The 20,087-nt window shown below is 40.5% G+C and overlaps 1 protein-coding gene across 1 annotated transcript in view; it reads left to right on the forward strand.

Moving 5' to 3' along the window:
- TMEM182 (transmembrane protein 182) overlaps positions 1-20,087 on the forward strand; it is a 54,748-nt gene that overhangs the window by 23,215 nt on the left and 11,446 nt on the right. The window contains exon 4 of the mRNA XM_021680283.1: positions 13,738-13,875. Within this exon, the coding sequence (XP_021535958.1) occupies positions 13,738-13,875 (138 nt within the window). The remainder of the gene's footprint in view (positions 1-13,737; positions 13,876-20,087) is intronic.

A 20,087-nucleotide genomic window follows, 5' to 3' on the forward strand; every position in this document is an offset into this window, starting at 1 on the left:
GGACATGTCAAGTTGAGGCTGCCCAGTGCAGATGTTTTGTAGGCTCTTGGATCACAGAATCTAGTGTTAAAGGTGGAGGTCTGGGCAGGCATTGCACCTTCAGGAGTCATTGTGTGGAGATATATTTAAAGCTATGGGACAAGGCGAGACCATTTGGGGAGTGAGGAGGTCAGTCCATGGACTGAGCCCAAGGATGCTCTATGGTTAAGTTCTTCTCAGAGGAGAGAGTGGTAAGTTTGGTCAAGTGCTGCCAAGAGGCAGAGTAAGGTATGGCGTGTGGTCTGACCCTTGGGCTGAATGGTCTGCCCCCAGCAACTTTACCTCCCATTTTCCAAGCTGGGTTTCCTTCTTCGAAGACTCACTACTCTTATTTCTCTTTAAACAGATTACATTTTTTGCACTCCCTTTTTTCTTTCTTCCATCTGTAAGTCATAATATATAAATGATAAGCACAAATATTGCTTGATAAATTCCACTGCTGGCATGAGGAATTAGAACCAGTAAATGTATCAGTAACTGGAGCCATAAATTTCTTAGGGACACCATCACAATTTCTTCAAAGCTATTTGTTTCTATCCTTATTTCTTTTTTCTGTTTATTTAAACCTACTAATCTATTAACAGGTATATAAAAAAGAAACATTTTACTTTTTTTTTTTTTTTTTTTTTTTAGAGAGGGAGAGAAAGGTGGGAGAGGCAGAGGGAGAGGGAGAGAGAGTATCTTAAGCAAGCTCCACATTGGGTGGAGCCCAATGCGGGGCTAGATCTCACAATCCTGAGATCATGACCTGAGCCGAAATCAAGAGTCAGATGCTTAAAAGACTGAGCCACCCAGGTGCCCCAACATTTTATTTATCTTATTAAAAATCACTGATATCACAAAAGAATGCCTTACTTCATTTCTTATTACAAGTTAAATGGATTGAGGGGAGCATATATGGAGCCCCTACTATGTGCCATCTTTGTGCTAGCCCACCCTACTTGACATTACATATATTGCTCCCTTAGATCTGGTGACAGCACTATGAAGTAGGATTTATTTCTGCCATTTCAAAGCCAAGGAAACTGAGAGTGTTTAGGTTTCTCGATCCAAAGATCATGCTCTGCGGTGAGCTGCCTGCATTTCCATAACCACCTTCTTGATAATATTGTAGGGGAAATTATGTTTCAATATATACTTTAAAACAAAATCCATTGGTTAATTAGAGAAGAATTGGTAAGTTCTATTATTTCATTTCACTTTTTAGTTTCGGTATGGCAAGTCAATGTTAGTTTTTCTTTTACTACTTATTACTCTTTACAAACAAGTTTAGGGGTATAGAAGTAAAATCAAAGTGACTTTTAAATGTATTTATTTAAAAAATATGATTGATCTTTGGAGTGTTTCCCCTAGTACCAAATTCATTGCATCAGGCTTATGAATGGCCAAGGCTATTCTTCACATCCAGAAGCATTGATTTCGTATCCTTAAGTGAAGTGATACATTTTATGGAAAACAAAGTGTTAACTTGTTTCCAGAGCAACAGCTGTTGTTATGCAATATGGAGGGTATTTGGTGTAACAGTTTGCTATGTCGAGTAGCTAGAGAGGGAAGTTTTCCAAAGATGGATCCTATCACTGCAAATAAATAAATAAAACCAAATCCTCCACTAGATCATGTACAGAGTAGCTATGGGGATGCTATGTTTGATCTTTTCAATGATTTTCTGCTTAAAATGGGCAGTTTTGGAATGTGGTCCTTTCAAGCGGAGACTTGGAAGTTCAATCTGTGCAGTTCATTATCAAAGGGAAATATTGACCATCTACTTGCCAGGACTCTAACCAGAAGAGCTGGAAGTGGCTTCTAAGACTGCTGCCTTTTTTCAAGAATCAAACAGCAAATTAGGGAGGCTGGTTAAGTGACTCGCTTCTAAGGAACACACAGCAAATAGTTGGTAGGTCGGTGAGAACTCAAGGCTGCCAGTAGGCATTTCTGCCACATTCCTTCAGATTGACTGCTAGAAGAGGCCAAGTGAGGGAAAGATGCCCAGGAGGGTTCTATGTACTATACTTGGTGAATGTCGACTTTGAACACCAAAGGCCATGTTTCCTGCTAAGTGGAGGAAATATGACTGGCAGTCTGTTCATGAACAAGCAAAGTGTGAACGTTTGTTCTGGAGTAAAATGAGGCTTTGCTCTGCCGGAGAGGCCAGCTGTGTCCCAGCTATCTCGTCTGTCCCCACGCGACTCTCCTCTTCACTGGCTGTGCCAGCTAGCGCTCCTTGCATGCATGGTTCCCATCCCAGACTACGCATGTCCTTCTCCTCAGCTGGCCACGTATTTTTCCCAGACATTTGCTAGCAGGGACAGGCCACTACTTGCCTGCAAATCCCTTTCACCCCAGCAGCTGGTGATTGCTCTCATCTCAATACCTTTATTTTCTTCCTAGAAACTTTGTAGCTTCATTTCTTTTTTATTCTAATTCCTCCATAAGGTTTCCTTGTCCATTTCATTTTCCCCACAGTGCAGGGTGGTTTCCATGAAGTATCATCAGATTTTTTTGGTGGCTTTATCATAGTATTTTACTCCTTCAGGGGAAAAAAAAAATCAGGAAAATACAAATTTCTGTAAGAAAGAAAATGGAGTATGTGTTTTTCTCTTTTTCTCTTTGTCTGTCTTTCTCACTGAAAACACTGCCCCCACAAACCAGACTGCAAATCTCTTGCCAGTGGTTGGATTATTGATAGATAGAAGCTTCATGTGGACAAAAAGCCTATTTGATTTAACTTTATCAGTGATTTTTCATATCATTTGTAGGGGAAGTTTCACATAACATGGGCCAAAAATGTTCCACTGGAAAATGACTGTATCATACATGGACCATTGTGATCTGCCTATTTTCTTTCTCTAGCCACTTCCCCTGCCACCAAAGCTTCTCTCTGCGCCTTCACACTAAGCTCCTTGCACACACCTGCTTTTCCTCCACCATAAGATAGGTATTGTTATTATCATCTGTTGGGGAAGGAAACTAAGGCATGGAGAGGCTAATAACTTGCTCAAGGTCACACACCCAGTATAGGGTATTCCACCTCTCGAGTCTAGCTACACTGCTAGTGGTTCTACGCTCTCCTGCCTTTTGGTGGAGATGAGGAGGTAACTCCACTATGTCCCTTCAAGGAAGAAAGGGGTTGACTGGATCTCAAGTGACAAGTAGGAAGCCTTATTCATTCTAGTGAGGGGAAACAGGACTGCCAAAGCCTAGAGGCATAAGAGCATTTCCCCCCAGGAAACTTTGGTAAAATTTCAGCATTTCTGGAGGATCGGGTGAGAGGAACCAGAGTGGGAGGGATTTGAGCCTGGAGGGCTTCGATGCAGGAATGGCAGTTTATTTGGAAACAACAACAACAACAAAAAAAAACCCACAATGAATACAGAAACTAATGGTGTCTGAGACTGAGCTCAGACAGCCCTGAGTTCAAATCTTGACCTTGTCATTTACTGGCTATTTAATTTTTGGAACTTTCCTTAGCCTCTCCAGCCTTATGGGTAAACTACAGAGTAGGGATTGCGGTGATGACAGAGGAAAGAAACTGTGGAAAGGCTGAGCCACTGCATGGCGTACAGCACCTTCACAGTCAAGTTGACAGCTCCAGAAAGACCCAAGAGTCCAGCGGTCCTCAACCTGGCTGCACATTCCTTTCTCCTAGGGGGCTTTAAAAAATACGATTGCATGAGCCCACCCTGAGAGATTCTCACCTAGATGGTTAGAATCTTGGCTTGGGTATGATGTTAAAATCCTCCAGGCAGCTCTGATGCTCAGGCAGGGATGGAGGCTGCCAGTCTAGGCCCTCTGAGACAGCAGGGGTCAGAAGAAGACCTTGGAGCTGGAGGCTAATCTGATCCCCTGTATTAGGATCTGAGCGTCTTTGTATACAATACTTCTGTAGGGAAGGAAAACACTTTATTCTATCCCCTTAGGTTCAGTGACTGTGACCCTGCAAAATAGACTATAAAAAGACAGAGGAAGATGAGAGAAGGTTTATTAGTATGAAGGTACATGGAGGCCTTCATAGAAAAATGAAGAGCCAAAGAAGCAGATAGGCCTGAGAGCTTATACGCCTTTTTGACAAATAACGATGAATGTGGTGATGTGACAAGACAGAAGAGAAAGGGGTTTTGGCTCGGGGTGGCAAACTGGGAAAGTGACTAGGAAATATATGGGGGACGTAGGGGGCAATAGGGTACTTTGGTAGATTTGTTCACAGACCCACCTTGGTCCCGACTTGCTCTCTTCTTTGTGGCCATCAAACTCCCCCCGGAAGAGTGGATTTGTGGCAGTCCTCATTTCTCAAGAGTTTCTGCTTTTAGTAAGAAAAGGAAAACTCCCCACAGGTTTCTTTCTGCATTCACTAATTCTCATTTGCTTCTAGCTCAAAATAATCTTACCCAAAGTGGCATATTTTGGGGTGACACATTCTGGTCCCCTTCACCTCACTTCGGAGTGCCTCTAGTTCCTCGCTCCTGTGACCTTGAGCCAGCCAGCTGCTCCTATGATCAGGCTGCACTGTATGAATGCCCTTGTTACCATGGCCACCACCCCTTCTGCCTCTAATACTGCAAGGTCCTGCAGCCAGCAAGCCTCCCCCCTTACCCCCCAAGATCGTTAGGAGGAGAAACGAGATAGTGACCATGGATGCACTCTGAAGTCTGGAAAGATCTTGAAACCATGTGAAGAAACCCACACTTCTCCTGCTGCAGGGACTTCGCCAAGGTCACAGCCAGCATGGGAGGTGAAGCCTCTGCCCCACCTACCCAAGACACTCCTTACTCTCAGCTATTCCTTCACTGCCCGCATTTGCAGTAGGGAGGTAAATAAATTCCATCAGGCCTTTCAATGTTCTTTTTGTTCGGAAAAAAAAAAAAGAAAAGAAAATCAATGGACCATGGAGAGCACGTGACTTGGCTTGGCACGTCCACAGTTGTGGAGCTCAGACGCGGACACACTGTACAGCCTGTCCTTCTGCTTTGGTGAAGGCATGACTGTATTTTTAGACCTGGCCAACGCTGCCAAGACAAGTAGTGTATAGAGATGCAGGACAGGCTTGCTGGCCTGTGTAACAGAAGCGTCTTGCCTAAAGCTACGGCAACATATGCTGGAGGTTCTCATTTGCTGCTGAGGATGGTGGAGGGGGGTGGCGTGTTTTGTTTTGGCTTCTTATAAAACATTTTATAGCACTTCACACTGTGTGCTCGAGGATGTGTCGAAACATAGGATTAGCTTTATGAACTAGCTTTGTGAGGTGTCTGAGGCAAGATAGCAAGTTTTGAAAAATGAATAACACTTAAGTTTATCTTTAAACTGCAAATACAATATTTACATTTTTATATACATAATAAAATAATTTATCAAAACACTACGAATTTGGAATTGTGATCATTTGGGTTGACTTTTTCCCTCTATACTCTGTACGAAGGTAGGTTGTGTACATTATAATATTACAAAATCAAGAGGAGATTTGTCAATATCTTAACAGAACAAACTGTTCTGGCATACAAATGAAAAAATCCATGAAAACAGGTTTTATTCTTGCTGGTTTCTCACCTTCTGTAACAAGAGCTTATCACTAAAGTTGATTTCATCTCTATCCCGACTTCCCGGCCTTAGGGCCCACTTGGGTAACTAGAATAACTACCTGACTAGTTTTCCATGTTCTGTTCTTTTTCCTGCCAGTTTATTCTCTGGACAGTGACAGGAGTGGTATTCGGATACAAATGTGGCTATAATTGCTGATAACTGACCTTCAGGGGCTCCCTAGGACCAGTATGATAAAGACTAACTCTTTCTGAGTGGCACATGAGGCCATGACTACCTTTCTGTCCCGCCTTTCCTGGTGCCTTCATCCACATGGGAGGCAGCTGCAGGGAGCTGTTTTCTATTTCCCAATCCATGGAACTCTTTCCTACTCTGACTGGGTTGACCTTCCTCCTGCCTTCTGCCAGTTCAACTATAATCAGAACTGTAGGGCTTTACTCATGACCATTCAGCCCTGAAATAGTGGCTTCTCAAGACAGTCATCCATCCGGCTCTGTGATGTGCTGTGCATACCTTTGCTGGGGCACCTATCACCCAGTGTTAAACTTACTTCTTTTTCCCTCACTGGACTGAACTTGTGAGGACAAGGATTATGTCTAACTCTTGCAGTCTTTGGTGCCTAGAGAGCCACTGAAGTATGTTTTCTAAGTTAAGTGACTTATGGTTGTCAACCACACACCTATTCGCCAAGCAAGCCTGGCAGGGTCTCTCTTTGCGGTCCCTTGGGAGACACTGGCTTGAATTGCTGGATGGGTGTGAATGGCTGGGAATGGAACTTCTTATAAAATAATCCAGAGTTAAAACTTCAGGCTGCTTCTACGCATCATCAAAATTAATGAGTTTTAGGGCATGTTTATTACATTCTTAGTGGAAAAAGAAATACCGTAGGGTTTTATTTTCTAACCTTATAGATGGATTTCAGAACAGATAATAATTCTGCCATTAGCTTCCCGTTTGTGCTCCATGGTAATCTACACACATGCAAAAATGTGCATGCGTGCACTCACACACACACACACATGCATACCTATGCACACATATTGATGTACACAATTAATAGTCTGCTTTATGTCATGGCCGTCATTGTCCTACAGTTTGGGATGATTTTTATGTTTCCTCCCTGAAGGATGCTTAATAGATGTCTCCCTGCACTTTGGAATTTGATCTTTTAGGTATATCCAAGATATGAGCTCCTTTTGATGTATGTTTCAACCTGAAATTTGAATTTGCAGTGCCATTAATATTCTTTATGTTAGATACTTTTTATGAGTAAAACACATTGTGGACAGAGTTTTGCATTCCATATACACTCTTATTTAACAAACTAGACAACCTCTAATGACTTGACGTTTCTTTGCTTCATGAAAAAGCAGAAGGATAGTCCTCAAATGAAAACTAGAAAAATACTGTATATTAGTGAAAATATTATAAAAATGTGAAGTGACATATACGGAATATACCGAGAGGACATTTCAGGATACCCTGGGCTGATGATTTTTAATCTAGATCTACAAGGATGAAGTTAGTTGGTAGTGAAAGAAATACTGTAAGGGTAAAAGCTTAATCTATTTAGGAAAATAAACTGGATACTCTAGAAGAAGCATTTCTATAACATCTGTTGTTAGAGTAATTACTACTCATCCTCATTACAACACCCGAGCAAGGAGCACTTTGTTAGGTCAATTCACCAATTTATTTAGAATCAACAGAACTTCATTGCTTTGAAAGTATTCGTTAATTCTGGCCTTTCACAGATTCAGATGATGCTTTCTTTTAATTAATCCAAATTGTGATGATATAGATTATAGGTAAATCTATTTACATTGTAAATCTTGCTTCCTGTTCTAGAAGGAATTAATAGAAATCCAATATTGTTTAAGTTAATTGAATTGTACTTAGTGGTACAAATGGATTTTTATTTTTTTTATTTAAAAAAAATTTTTTTTTTAAGATTTTATTTATTTATTCATGAGAGACAGAGAGAGAGAGGCAGAGGGAGAAGCAGGCTCCCAAGGAGCAGAGAGCCCGATGCGGGACTCGATCCCAGGACCCTGGGATCATGACCTGAGCCGAAGGCAGACGCTTAACGATCTGAGCCACCCAGGCGCCCTACAAATGGATTTTTAGAGATGTTTTCACTTGGCACAGTCCAAAGGTTTCAAAGACAAAACTTCACAGTTTTTGTGGCTGCTATAAGGAACAAGAAAATGAATGAAGTGTTCTCTGAGATACATTCACGATGTAGGGGTCTTAAACAGTACAAACCACTAACCAAACACAAACATCCTCCCTGCCAAAATTTCAAAGGTGTAGATATATTAGAACTGAAACTCGTCCCCATCCTAGATCCATGAGATTAATAGATATCTTTTATGTGTTAACTACATTGTTGACAAGGACATTTTATTACAGAGTGAGTACAAATTAATAATAGTAAGAGCAAATATATGTGAGTACTTACTGTATGCAGCTACTTTCCTTGTATTTTCTCAATTCTTTCTATAAGCTTATGTGAAGGGTATTGTTTTCCATCTTAGAAAACTATGGTCTGTCAGAGACACACAATTCGTGGAAGGACCCCAGTATCATGTTTGACTCTCAAAACACATATACTTCATTAACTTTATGTTGAAGATTCTCTGATTGCCTCAGTTTTACTTCAAACAGTGAAAGAACTCTACCCAATTTCACAGGACGATTCTGAATTACGAGTGAACATTTTAATTCTGGAATCAAAGTGTGCCACATATGCAAACTAGGTAATATAATTAGCTAAGGAACAGGAAGTTCCACAAAATTTTGAAATAGGCTTGAAGCTATGCACTTTTGAATGCTGAAGCACATGCAGAAAAATAAAGCACACAGTACCTGCAATAAGGAGTCTCTCTTGGAAGCAATTTCTGTATGGTCACAACTCTCAGGCAGCGAGGTTCTCCCTTCCCTTAAATGCAGATCTGTTGCTCTTACCTTTTCCAGGGACTCAGAATCGAAAGTCAGGCTATTTTGTTAGAGCAAAGGACAGGACAGGAACTGGCAGCTGTCAGGAACAACAGCAGCTCTGAGGAGCATCCATCCACATTTCTGTTTTCTCTCTTTCTCTCTCTCCCTCACCAGGTGCTTTCTCTCCTTCTTTCAATCCGTCTACTTTTCTCTGTGGAGAGGCGTGTCCTGCTGTTTCTGTCCTCTCTGTGGCCTGCTTCATAATGCTGCCCTCTTGTCTGCATATGGCTCTTCTGGACCCAGCGACCAGTGCTTCTTTTTAACTTCAACCTTGCTACCAATCACCTCATGTTTCCAGTTTTCCAGTTCTCCAGGGATCACAATGATTAGCCCAACTCATCTTTACAAAACGTAGGTCATAAGACATGGATCAGAGGTCACCGTGTTAGAGCTGTCTTTGTGTTAGGTGTCTGAGCCCATTTGTTTGTATTTTGGGTATTTAGGAGTAGAGTCACATGTTCTAAAACATGGCCAACACTTTCTTAGAGGTTAGTGGACAAGGAAACTTCCCATGGAAGACAGTATGTCAAACACAACTTCTCTACTGCACTGTGTGCAGGAATCTAAAGGAATTTCCAAACGTCAATGGTACATAAAAGCAGCAGGCAAGGCTCTCTGAGGGAAGTAATTCACTTTTCTATTACTGAACACAGTACCACCTGCTGTGTAGTGTTCATGCAATTTAAATAATAATGTAGATAAAAGCAACCACAAAATAAATGCCATTCATTGATTTTTTATTTTATGTCACACACTTCACATACATTATTAATAATTCTTCCAATAACTCTAAAGGATGGATACAAACATCTGTATTTTACAGAAGAGATAGATGTTCGGGAAGCTTAAGTAACTGGTCCAAGGTAACATCACATGTAAGCGGTAAATAACTGAGGTTACTCTGATTCTAAAATCTGCATGTCTATACCGTATTGTGCTGACAATATATTTTTGTATTTCAACGGTCAAGAATATTTTAAAGAAATTAGGATGAGAAAAATACTAGGTAATATTTATGCAGATATTCACCTTTTCCGTTTCTCTTCCTTTATTCCTCAAGTTTCAAGTGAACCCTGGTGTCATTTCTTTCAACCTAAAGAAATTCCTTTTCCTATGTCTTTATTGAACAAATCTGCTTTGATAAATTCTTTCTTGCTCCTTGAGAAATGGCTTTTTTTTCCATCTTTATTCCTCAGAGATATTTTCACTAGAAGAAGAATTTGAGATTGATAGTTCTTTTCTTTCATTGCCTTAAAGATGTTATTCTACTCTCTCCTGGCCTCCATCATATCTGATGAGAAAATGTGGTCCTTGGGATTGTTGTTCCCCTGTATTCAATATGTTTTCCCCCTTACCTGCCTGTGACTACTTTCAAAACTTTATCTAAGGTTTTCAGTAATTTTATTATTATGTGTCTAGGCTGATTTTTTTTTCCAGTTTTTGTTCTTTGGAGTTTGTCGAGTTTCTTGTATCTATAAATTTATCTTTCACCAAATCTGGGAATTTTTCAGGCATTATTTCTATGAATGTTCATTCGGCACCAATATGGTCTGCCTCTGCCTTAGGGACTCCAGTGACACAATTGTGACATCTTTTGATGTTTTCTCTCAAGTCTCTGAGACTCTAGCCATTTTTTAAAACATTTTAGTTATTTATTTGAGAGAGAGAGTGAGTGAAAGAAAGAGAGAGAGAGTGCATAAGCAAAGGGAGAGGCAGAGGCGAGGGAGAAGCAGACTCCCCACTGAGCAGGGAGCCCTATGCGGGACTCGATCCCAGGACCCTAGGATCATGACCTAAGCCAAAGGCAGACGCTTAACCGACTGAGCCACCCAGGCACCCCTGACTCTAGTCATTTTTTATTTCAATTTCTTTTCTTTCTGTTCAGATTGGATAATTTTTTTTTTTTTTAAGATTTACTTATTTGACAGAGAGAGACACAGCAAGAGAGGGAACACAAGCAGGGGGAGTGGGAGAGGGAGAAGCAGGCCTCTTGCGGAGCAGGGAGCCCGATGCGGGACTTGATCCCAGGACCCTGTGAACATGACCTGAGCTGAAGGCAGATGCTTAACCGACTGGAGCCACCCAGGTGCCCCAGACTGGATAATTTCTACTGCTCTCTCCTCAAGTTCACTTGCTCTTTCTCATCTCCATTCTGCTATTGAGCTCATTTTATGGATTTTAAGTTTCAGATGTTATATTTTTCACTGCAATTTAGTTCTTTTTTTTATAGACTCTATTTCTCTTTCAATAATTTCTGTCTTTCATTTCAAGAGTGTTCACCTTAGTTCATAGAAAATGGTTCTAGTGTCTGCTTTAAAGTCTGTGTGATAATTCACACATTTGAACCGTCTTGGCAACTGCTGATTGCTCATTCCTTTGAGAATTGGTCAGATTTTCATGGTTGTTAGTATATCATGTAATTTTGGATTATAGCCTGGACATTTTGAATATTACGTCGTTAGACCTTGCACACTGTGAAACTTCTGTGGAGAATATTGATTTGTTCTTTGAACAAGCAATCCACCTGCATGATATGTCCTTCAAGGTTAGTTCAGTTTTCAAAGCCTTTGAGATGCTGTTTGGGTCTGCTGGGGCATGTATATCACTCAGGGCTTGCTCTGGTACTTGGGTGATATTTATACTGTAATTCAGTTCTCAAAGCCTTTGTTGTACTTCTTTGGGCATTTTCTGTGCATGTACAACTTGGGGGGTGAGCTCATCACTTGTGTAGTTTCAAACACAGAATTAGAGATTCTCTTCTCTGGTTCTTGCTCATCTGTGGGGTTTTTTCCACATCCTCAGGCTTCCAGGGCCCACTTTTCCAGTTTGTCTGGCTGGAAAGATTAGTTTCTCAGCGTGGGCCTCCTGGGCCATGGCCCAGTTTCATGCAATTGTACCACAGTACAAAGCAGTGAAAGAAGAGGAAAACCCCCAGAGCAGTGGTTCCTTGACTCTTTGCAAACTGGGTGTCCCTTTTTCTGCTTCTATTTTTTTTTAAAGATTTATTTTTTTATTTGAGAGAGAGAGAGAGAGAGAGAGAGAGAAAAAACGTGGGTAGGAGGGGAGGCAGAGGAAGAGAATCTTCAAGCAGATTCCCTGCTGAGCACAGAGCCTAATGCAGGGGGGCTCGATGTGGGGCTCCATCCCAGGACCTGAGCCAAAACCAAGAGTCGGTCACTCAATCCATTGAACCACCCAGGCACCCCATTTTTCTGCTTCAAATAGCCAAAAGGTTGAATTGTCTTTTGGGATCTTAGGTGTCCATGCCTCCCCTGGGGTAGCAGTGCAGATCTACTTTTGAGGCCTTGAGGCAGGACTGGGAGAATAAAAAGAGAAAATTCATCAGGGGGACTTTGCCTAGACTCTGGCTTAGAGGGACAACTTTTCCTGCTGATCTGTCCAGAATGATGATCTTAACTCTGGGTTTTTTGTTTTGGTTTTTGTTGTTTTTTTGTTTTGCTGTTTGTACCTTTTATAAAATTCCCAATTTGGCTTGCCTTCAGGCCAAATCTAGGAGGAGAAAAAAAGGCAAAACTCAGAAAACTCTTTGTAGCCAGTTTTATCTTTCCTTGGGGTTTGACTTCTCTCCTTAATGCACTTGCTATTTACTTTTCAGACTCCTCAGATAGTTGTTTGCCAAGCGTGTCCACGTTTTAGTTGAAGTGAGGGGAGCCACAGAATGGGCTCCTTTTTCTGTGGACTGCATCTTAATCATGTTTTCACCCCTAGTACTTGCCACAGAACCTACCACATGATAGACAAGTGAATGAAGGGAATGCAAGTGTAAAATGTGAGGCTCACCAATGTGAAGGAAATCTTTGTGTGTGTGTGTGAATGAAAATGTAAAATGTGAAGCTTGCCAATTCTCCAGCAAATTCTTGTATGACCTGGATGGCATGTGTTTGGCTCACTGTTTGCTACTCTTCCCACACTCAAAAATGGTCAGTACTTCTCCACTGCTTGGCTCCCTGTGGAGCCTGAATGCAGCCACAGAATATTCCTAACACCCCAAACCTGGAAACCACTGTCAGGCGAACAGCATGGGATGTGGGGTACAAGCTGGCCTTTTACTCCTGTCTTTTACATGTGTCCACACATTTTCCAGCCTTCATTTCCAATTTAAATGCAATGCCTCCTCCTCACAAATTTCCACCTTCCTATAATCCTTGCTCTAAGATTCCAGCTGATGGACACAGTTTTTTCTTTGCCAGGTGGGCTTGTGGAAAAAAATCATTTTTTTTGCTTTCTTATATAAAGTTCTATGTTTTCATTAAAAAATGTAATTTGACTAATGTGTTTTATGGGGCTTTCCTTCATTTATACCAAAAGGAACTTATGTTAGTGTTTTAGCCCTTGGGAAATGATGAATTTGTTTAATAGATCAGTAATTATCCCGCTCAAAAATGATCATTAGAATTCCTCTTTATTTGATTACTATGTATCACCAAACCCACAATCCATTTATCACCAGCTGCATCCATTAATTCAGCTATGCTGGTCTATGCATAAGAGACTACTCTAACTTCTCATTTCGAGTCTTTCTAAGAAAAATATTGGTAGAAAGTAGTATGCCTTAAATATATCTGATTTAAAATCTCAGTCTATACAAACCTTTAATTTTGGTTTTGTTTGCCATTTTTCTTACCTGAAGACTATTTTCCAATAGAGTCGCAATCTAAATAGAAGTATACTTTTTTGTTAGGGGATTGGGGTGATTATTAGCTTCTAGGGGATGACAGTGATAGTAAGAAGCAATGTTTGTAAATGTGAATGCCTTTTCATGTCTTTGTATGTTTGGTATGAAACACCTAGCTGTGACCCAACTAGGTACTTACTCAAGGGAACGCTTTCCAAAACTAGAACATCCCCACTTCTAAAATGGAAAACACAGTCAGGAAAATGAGCTCCGAGAGTGTACTGAGCATGTGTGTGGTGCAAATAACAAGCGTGAGTTAGTTGAAGGTTGACATCACTAAGTACAAAATTATCTAGTAAGGTTTCCTTTGGATTGTCATTCAGGACCCATGGCTTGGGACTCTGCCTAGCTGTGCCATGACTGAAATCAGAACAATAAAGAGGAAAGAAACTGACTGTGTGGTACAATCTAAGTGGGATTCACAATCTAAATGTGGTTTTCTTTTCTCCTTTTCCCCGTGGGGTCCCCAGTTTACCGTGGTTTCTGGGCAGTCCTGATGCTTCTGGGGGTCGTCGCCGTGGTGACTGCGAGCTTTCTGATCATCTGTGCAGCCCCCTTCGCGAGCCACGTTCTCTATAAAGCTGGTGGAGGCGGGTACATTGCTGGAGGTATGTGCAAGGCAAAGGGTGTGATTTCCAGTCATGGTTTTTCTCGACAGCCTCATATTTTCCTTTTCTAGTTTCAGGTTTCAGGCCTCTAGTAGTAGTAATATAATGATATTCATATGCAGTTTTGCTTGAGTGCCCATTATACGCAGACCCTTCTCCAGGGACTTTGCGTTTTCCACGTGCTCCACAGCATTTGCTCACTGTATCCACGTTGTATGAAGAAGGCACTAGAAGGGAAAGCTCTGTTCTTTAGCCTCTTTTAACCTATTTATTTTCTATCTGTAAAATGGGTTCATAGCATGTCTCTCTGTAACATCAGGATATGGGTGAACTTTTCTGTGCACTCTTAAAGACATAGCCTCAAGATGATATTACAAACTGGCGTGTTTTATTTATCACAGGTAAAAAACATCTCTTTCTACAATGTCACCACTCACTTTTCTTAATTGTGGTTCATTTGCGTTATAGAAACACATTCTCTCTTTGGCGAAACCTGCGTTTGTTTTAGTCAGCTTTCCAACTAGTCTTTTTAATGCCTTTACAGTGATCTTAGTATAAATAGAAAAATAATTGACTAGGTGTGTCTTAGGAATATCAAGTGTTTTTCATTTAATTGGAAAATAAAATCCAGAACATTAATCTGAAAACATGTAAGCACAGGTGATTTGTAAAGATAACAGTTCTAGAAAATGAGACAAACATCACTATGACCAAGACCAAATTGTACATGGCTATATGCTATATCGTAACATCAAATCAGAAGGACAAAGTGTTTCTGTATGAAATGGTAGTGATAGTAAAGAAACAGAATGGATAGTTTTGTCATCTCTAAATCATTGCAGAGACAGCTCCTGATGTTGTCCATCATCATTTAATCAATGACCAATTAACAGTTCCTTTAAGCACACTTATTACATAATATTGTGCTTAATTCTGTAGAGGGAATAAAAAGAATAATCAGATATGGATCCTCCGTTCGAAGAGTTCAAAAAAGAAAAAAGAAAAAGAAACAACCCACCAAAACCAAAACCCATCCTGTGAATAAGAGTCCTGTTTAACCTATTCTGTCATTCTTTTGTCTTTTATTCAATTCTTTCCTCACTGGTTTTTTCAAGGACCTTGTTTTCAAGGGCCTGGATTTACCTACAAAATTCACCATTTTAAAGTATATAATGCAGTGGTTTTTTTTTTTAAAGATTTTGTTTATTATGTTATGTTAATCACTGTACATTACATCATTATTTTTTGATGTAGCGTTCCGTGATTCATTGTTTGTGTATAACACGCAGTGCAGTTCTTTTTAGTACATTTCCAGAGTTGTGCAAATATTACCACTCTCTGATTCCAGAATATTTTTTTTAAAGATTTTATTTAATTATTTGAGAGAGAGAGAGAGCCCAAGCAGAGTGAGCGACAGGCAGAGGGAGAGGGAGAAGCAGGCTCCCCACTGAGCAGGGAGCCCCACGTGGGCTCCATCCCCGGATCCTGGGATCATGACCCGAGCCAAAGGCAGACACTTAATTGACTGAGCCACCCAGGCGCCCCTAATTCCAGAATATTTTTATCACCTCACAAAGAGACCTTATTGTCTCCCCTCCTTCCCTCCCCCTGACCCTGAGTTAACACTCGTCTACTTTCTATCTCTGTGGGTTTGCCTATTTTGGATATTTCTTATCAGTGGATTCACACAGTGTGTGGCCTTTTGTGTCAGGCTTCTTTCACTTTAATCTCAATTTATAATCTCTCTTCTTTAATTCATAATTCCATAAGACCAAATCCCTTATATGCCATAAAACTGAGCATTTTCTGAGCCGAATGTTTTTACCTTCTCCAAACCACATTCTACCTTTGCTTTGTTCCAAGGTCTTGTGAAGGTGCATATTTTTCCATGGTCTTCCCAGAAATAACAGCTGTCTACTAGAGCATATAAATATTTGTTTCTTCTCATTGCTTACCTTTCTTTTTAAGTCTTTTCCAATAAAGGAAATATGTATAGTTAACCCTGGAACAATATGGGTTTGAACTGTGTGGGTCCATTTATTTATACATGGACTTTTTTTTTTTTTTTGATAAATACAGTACAGTCCTGTAAATCCGTTTTTTCTTTTTTATGTTTTTATAGTACCGTCCTGTAAATTTACAGTACAGTCCTGTAAATCTATTTTTTCTTTATGTTTTTCTTATGTTTCTTTTCTTAGCTTACTTTATTGTAAGAATACAGTGTATAATACATATACAAAGTATATGTTAATTGATTATGTTTTCAGAAAGACTTTTCTGGTCAACAGTAGGCTGTCATGAAATCTTAGGGGAGTCAAAGCTACAGGCAAATTTTCAACTACAGTTAAGTTTTTGTGGTGTCAAAAGTTACAGGCAAAAAAAAAGTTATAGGCAAATTTTCAACTGCGGTTCAGTTTTGGGGGAGTTAAAATTTATAGGCAGATTTTCAATTGCACAAAGGTCAGCACTCCTAACCCCACAGTGTTCAAGTGTCAACTGTAATAGCATGAGTTTAGTACACATATGGACAGCATGGTTGTTTTAAACTCAGAAACGCTCTGATCCTTGGTTTAGTCTGATCAAAGAATTGTGTGTCTGTGTGTATGTCTCGTGCTTTTGAAAAAAAAAAAAAAGTTGGTCATTTTTAAATTGTGCAAGAAGGTAGTATATCCAAAGAATTACATTTGGCTGAGAACTCTGTAGGAGGGTAAAAGCATTTGGTATGTACTCATATGCCGGTGACCAGTGGGTTTTCTTTTTGTGATGAATCTTTGCTGTGTGTGGGAATGGGGCTGGGGTTCCCCTTGCTCAGATTAAAGTCCCCTGGGAACTGAGCGGTGTCCATGGTATTCTGGGACCCATTCTGCAAACAACCAAACTGGACAATTACGAGGACACTTCCTTTCAAACTTGACTTTTAATTTCCTTCATGGCAGAATTCTTTATTGTTTGTGTAGGACCATTTGTTCCCGCAGAACACAGAGAGAGATTCTGTTGGATGAGACAAAATTAGCTTGGGCAGAAAAAGTGATGTTCTCAGGAATAACTGAAGTTTACAGTCTAGTGTCAATTTCCACAGTGAAACACAATTCTGTAAGGCAGTTATAGGGCCAATAAATCATCCTTCATCTTCAGTACTTCTCGATAGAATTTTTAAAATCTCTTCAATGTTTATTACCAAAATTCTCAGGTAATGTTAATAGGCAACTTAGCCTCTCAGAGTCGAAGGTGGAAACTTACATGCTATGCTGTATGAACACTTGGCAAATATGTAGCAAACACTAGGTTTTTCGGCCAGCCAAATTTTTGTGTGCCACATTTAATATGGAACCACACATATAGTCCTCTATGAGTTAAACTGAATTGAATTTATAATGCTTTCTTTGGTTAGATTTTATATTTTCAAAATGAGGAGATCTCATTCTATGGGCCTAGTGTTCTAGAATCTCTTTGTTTCTTACGGCTTGCCTCGTCGTTCCCTGCCTCACCGAGCCTCCCGTGCTGCCCTGTGCCAACGCTCTGTGCTCTGCCGGTTGGCTAGGAACAGGTGCAGCTTGGGCCTGGGGTTGCTGTGGCAGCTTTATCAATGCCACAAACAAGATTGTACCCTCTCTCTTTCTTTGGACAGATGGCCTTAGAACGGGGAATAGCCAAATTCCAAATGGCCAGTGCTGGGTATGTGCACGCACAAAGACTCTTTGGCATTAGCAGGAAGACTGTTTTTGAGCATTCCATGCATGGCTGAGTCATGCTGATGTCACAGTTGTCCCTGTGAGTAAGGGGCGGGGCCCATGGTATTCCTCTTGCTCTGTCAACAGGCTCAGAGCAAAGTGTGGAGGGCGTATGTTGCCACTCCTCACAGCTGGGCAAATTCCTTTTCAGGCAGGCTAGGCCGCGTGTTCCCTGAGGAGGTTCAGTTCTGGAACAAGCATTTGGTATGTACTCGTACAGTACATACATGAGTATGGTAATTGTCAGAATGTTATAACGCCGACCCTGTTGCAATGAGTTCTTGTCACACACTCTACAAAGCCTAAACAAATGCTGAAATTCGTTTTAATGTGGACTTCCAGAGAACTTTCAGATCCAAAGGGGCTGACGCTTGTCTTCTCCTATCCCTGCGATATTAAAGATGACAGGAAAGATGCAGAAGTTAAAATGGGTAGGCATAGCATTACAAAACATTTAAAGTATATGGAGGAAATTATTATATAGCTGAAACTTCCTAGTACCTGGGCAAAGCGACGTCAAGACAGGAATTGCTGTGCATGAGTAAGACTTCTAAACGTACAGGAAAGAATAATGACGTGATCTGGAAATTCTGGGATACTGACATCACTGGGTAATAAGCCATAAAACTTAAAATTGGTATTTTACCAGGATATTATGGTACAAAGGTTTTTCTTTTGTAAATGAAATCATTTTTTCCTGAGTGACAAAATGGGTTTACATTTTTCTGCTGAATGTAGAGCTCGACAGAGTCCCTCTTGTGTAGAGGTGCCTGAAAAGTTTCTGGATCTCAGCTAAATGCTTTGTGGGACCCTCACATTGGTGAGACTACATGGACATCTTGTAAGATAGAGGAATATAGCAGCCTTTATTCTAGACCCAGGAGGTATTAATGGGAGCCAAGGGTACCTTTGCAGTGTAATTGGTCCTTTGGAACAATTAGTCCTTTGGGGGCAAAGTAGTGATTTGACTCCTGCCCATTCTGTGACCACAGAGGATGCTCCTTGCCCAGACAGCTGTTGCTCAAGCCATTACTGGTAACCAGGGATATAAGCTGAGTGAGTTGGGATGAATTTTATAAATCCTCTGCCATGTGGGACAAACTGCTGGAAGCACATCCTTCCACAGCTCATCCCTGTTCCCTTTGGATCTGGAGGACAATGCTTTCTAGAAGCGTAGTGATGTGAACCTTCTTTAAAAAGTGACATAGGAAAGGTGAGAGGATATGAAGGGAATATAAAATTCTGAGTACAAAATATATAAACTACTGAATCAGAATTAAATTGGACTTGTGGTTTGTTTTCCTTTTTCTTTCAAAAGAGCAAGAATTTGTAGTAGCTCATCAGCAAACCACATTTATTTCTATATGAAATAAGGTAGATGTGATGGATGCCAAACTGCAAGATACTTTTTCCCCTAAATCCTAGAAAAAATCAGTCACAAAAGCCAAGGGACATATTTCAGATGTTCCTTTTTTTTTTTTTTTTTTGGCTGAGACTGAACACGTGGCTTCCAGGAAGCACTCAGTGTCATACCTTGCTCCTTATGTCTTCCTCCAGATAAAGCAAAGCGAGAGAAGAGTATGTGGAGGAAACAGAAGACCATGAGCAGGAAGGGATTAGGGAAGAATTGCTGACAGCCTAGAGGCAGGCATTCTAAACTTACAGGCACATGCATCTCCCTGCTTGCACCTGCTGTCTCCATGTCTATATCGTGAGAGATCCAGACTATAAACAGCCACTTACCCTGGACAAGCAAAGGGTCCTCTGTGTTAGCAGAACAGGCCTGGAAGGCCAGTGAATTCTTGCCAGAATGGCTTTTCTAAAGCTTCTGTGTCTTTCTTAGTGCACCAGAAGGAGGCTTTCAGGAGAAAATCACAAGCATGACCTCCTAGTGGGGAACAGAATATTTCACCAAAGTCTAGGACTTCACATTTTTATTCACAGGTCTGTTCTGTTGGAGGTATGCATGGAAACAAAAGGGTGACTCATGAGAACTGTAGGTTACTGATACATTAGCCAGATGTGCTTGTTGTAGTAGAATTCCTGTCTCTGATTTTTGTTTTTAAATTTTATTATGTTATGTTAATCACCATACATTACATCATTAGTTTTTGATGTAGTGACTGTCTCTGATTTTTATGAAACACAAAACAGCAGTTTGGATTTCTCTTTTGCTCAGTCCAGAAGCTTTGTACACTAGATCTGCTTTCTGAGTAGTTCTGGAAGAACCAGTCACCCTTATGTTTCTAGAAGTACTTGCTTTGTACCCTGGCTTTGTGCCTTCAGTTGTCATATTTGGGAATTTGTTCAGGAAAAGTATTGTTTTGGATATTGATACTATAATAATGTCGAAGGCCTCTCTTCAAATTCTGATGTGGAATTTTAGTTTCCTCCATATGTCATTTCATCAAAATGTCAAGTGCTAGAATCAGTCAACATTGGTCAATATTAAAGAGGAAAGAGCTCTGAAGAATTTTTATT

This window comes from Neomonachus schauinslandi, chromosome 10 (assembly GCF_002201575.2).
Source record: "Neomonachus schauinslandi chromosome 10, ASM220157v2, whole genome shotgun sequence".
Taxonomy (NCBI): domain Eukaryota; kingdom Metazoa; phylum Chordata; class Mammalia; order Carnivora; family Phocidae; genus Neomonachus; species Neomonachus schauinslandi.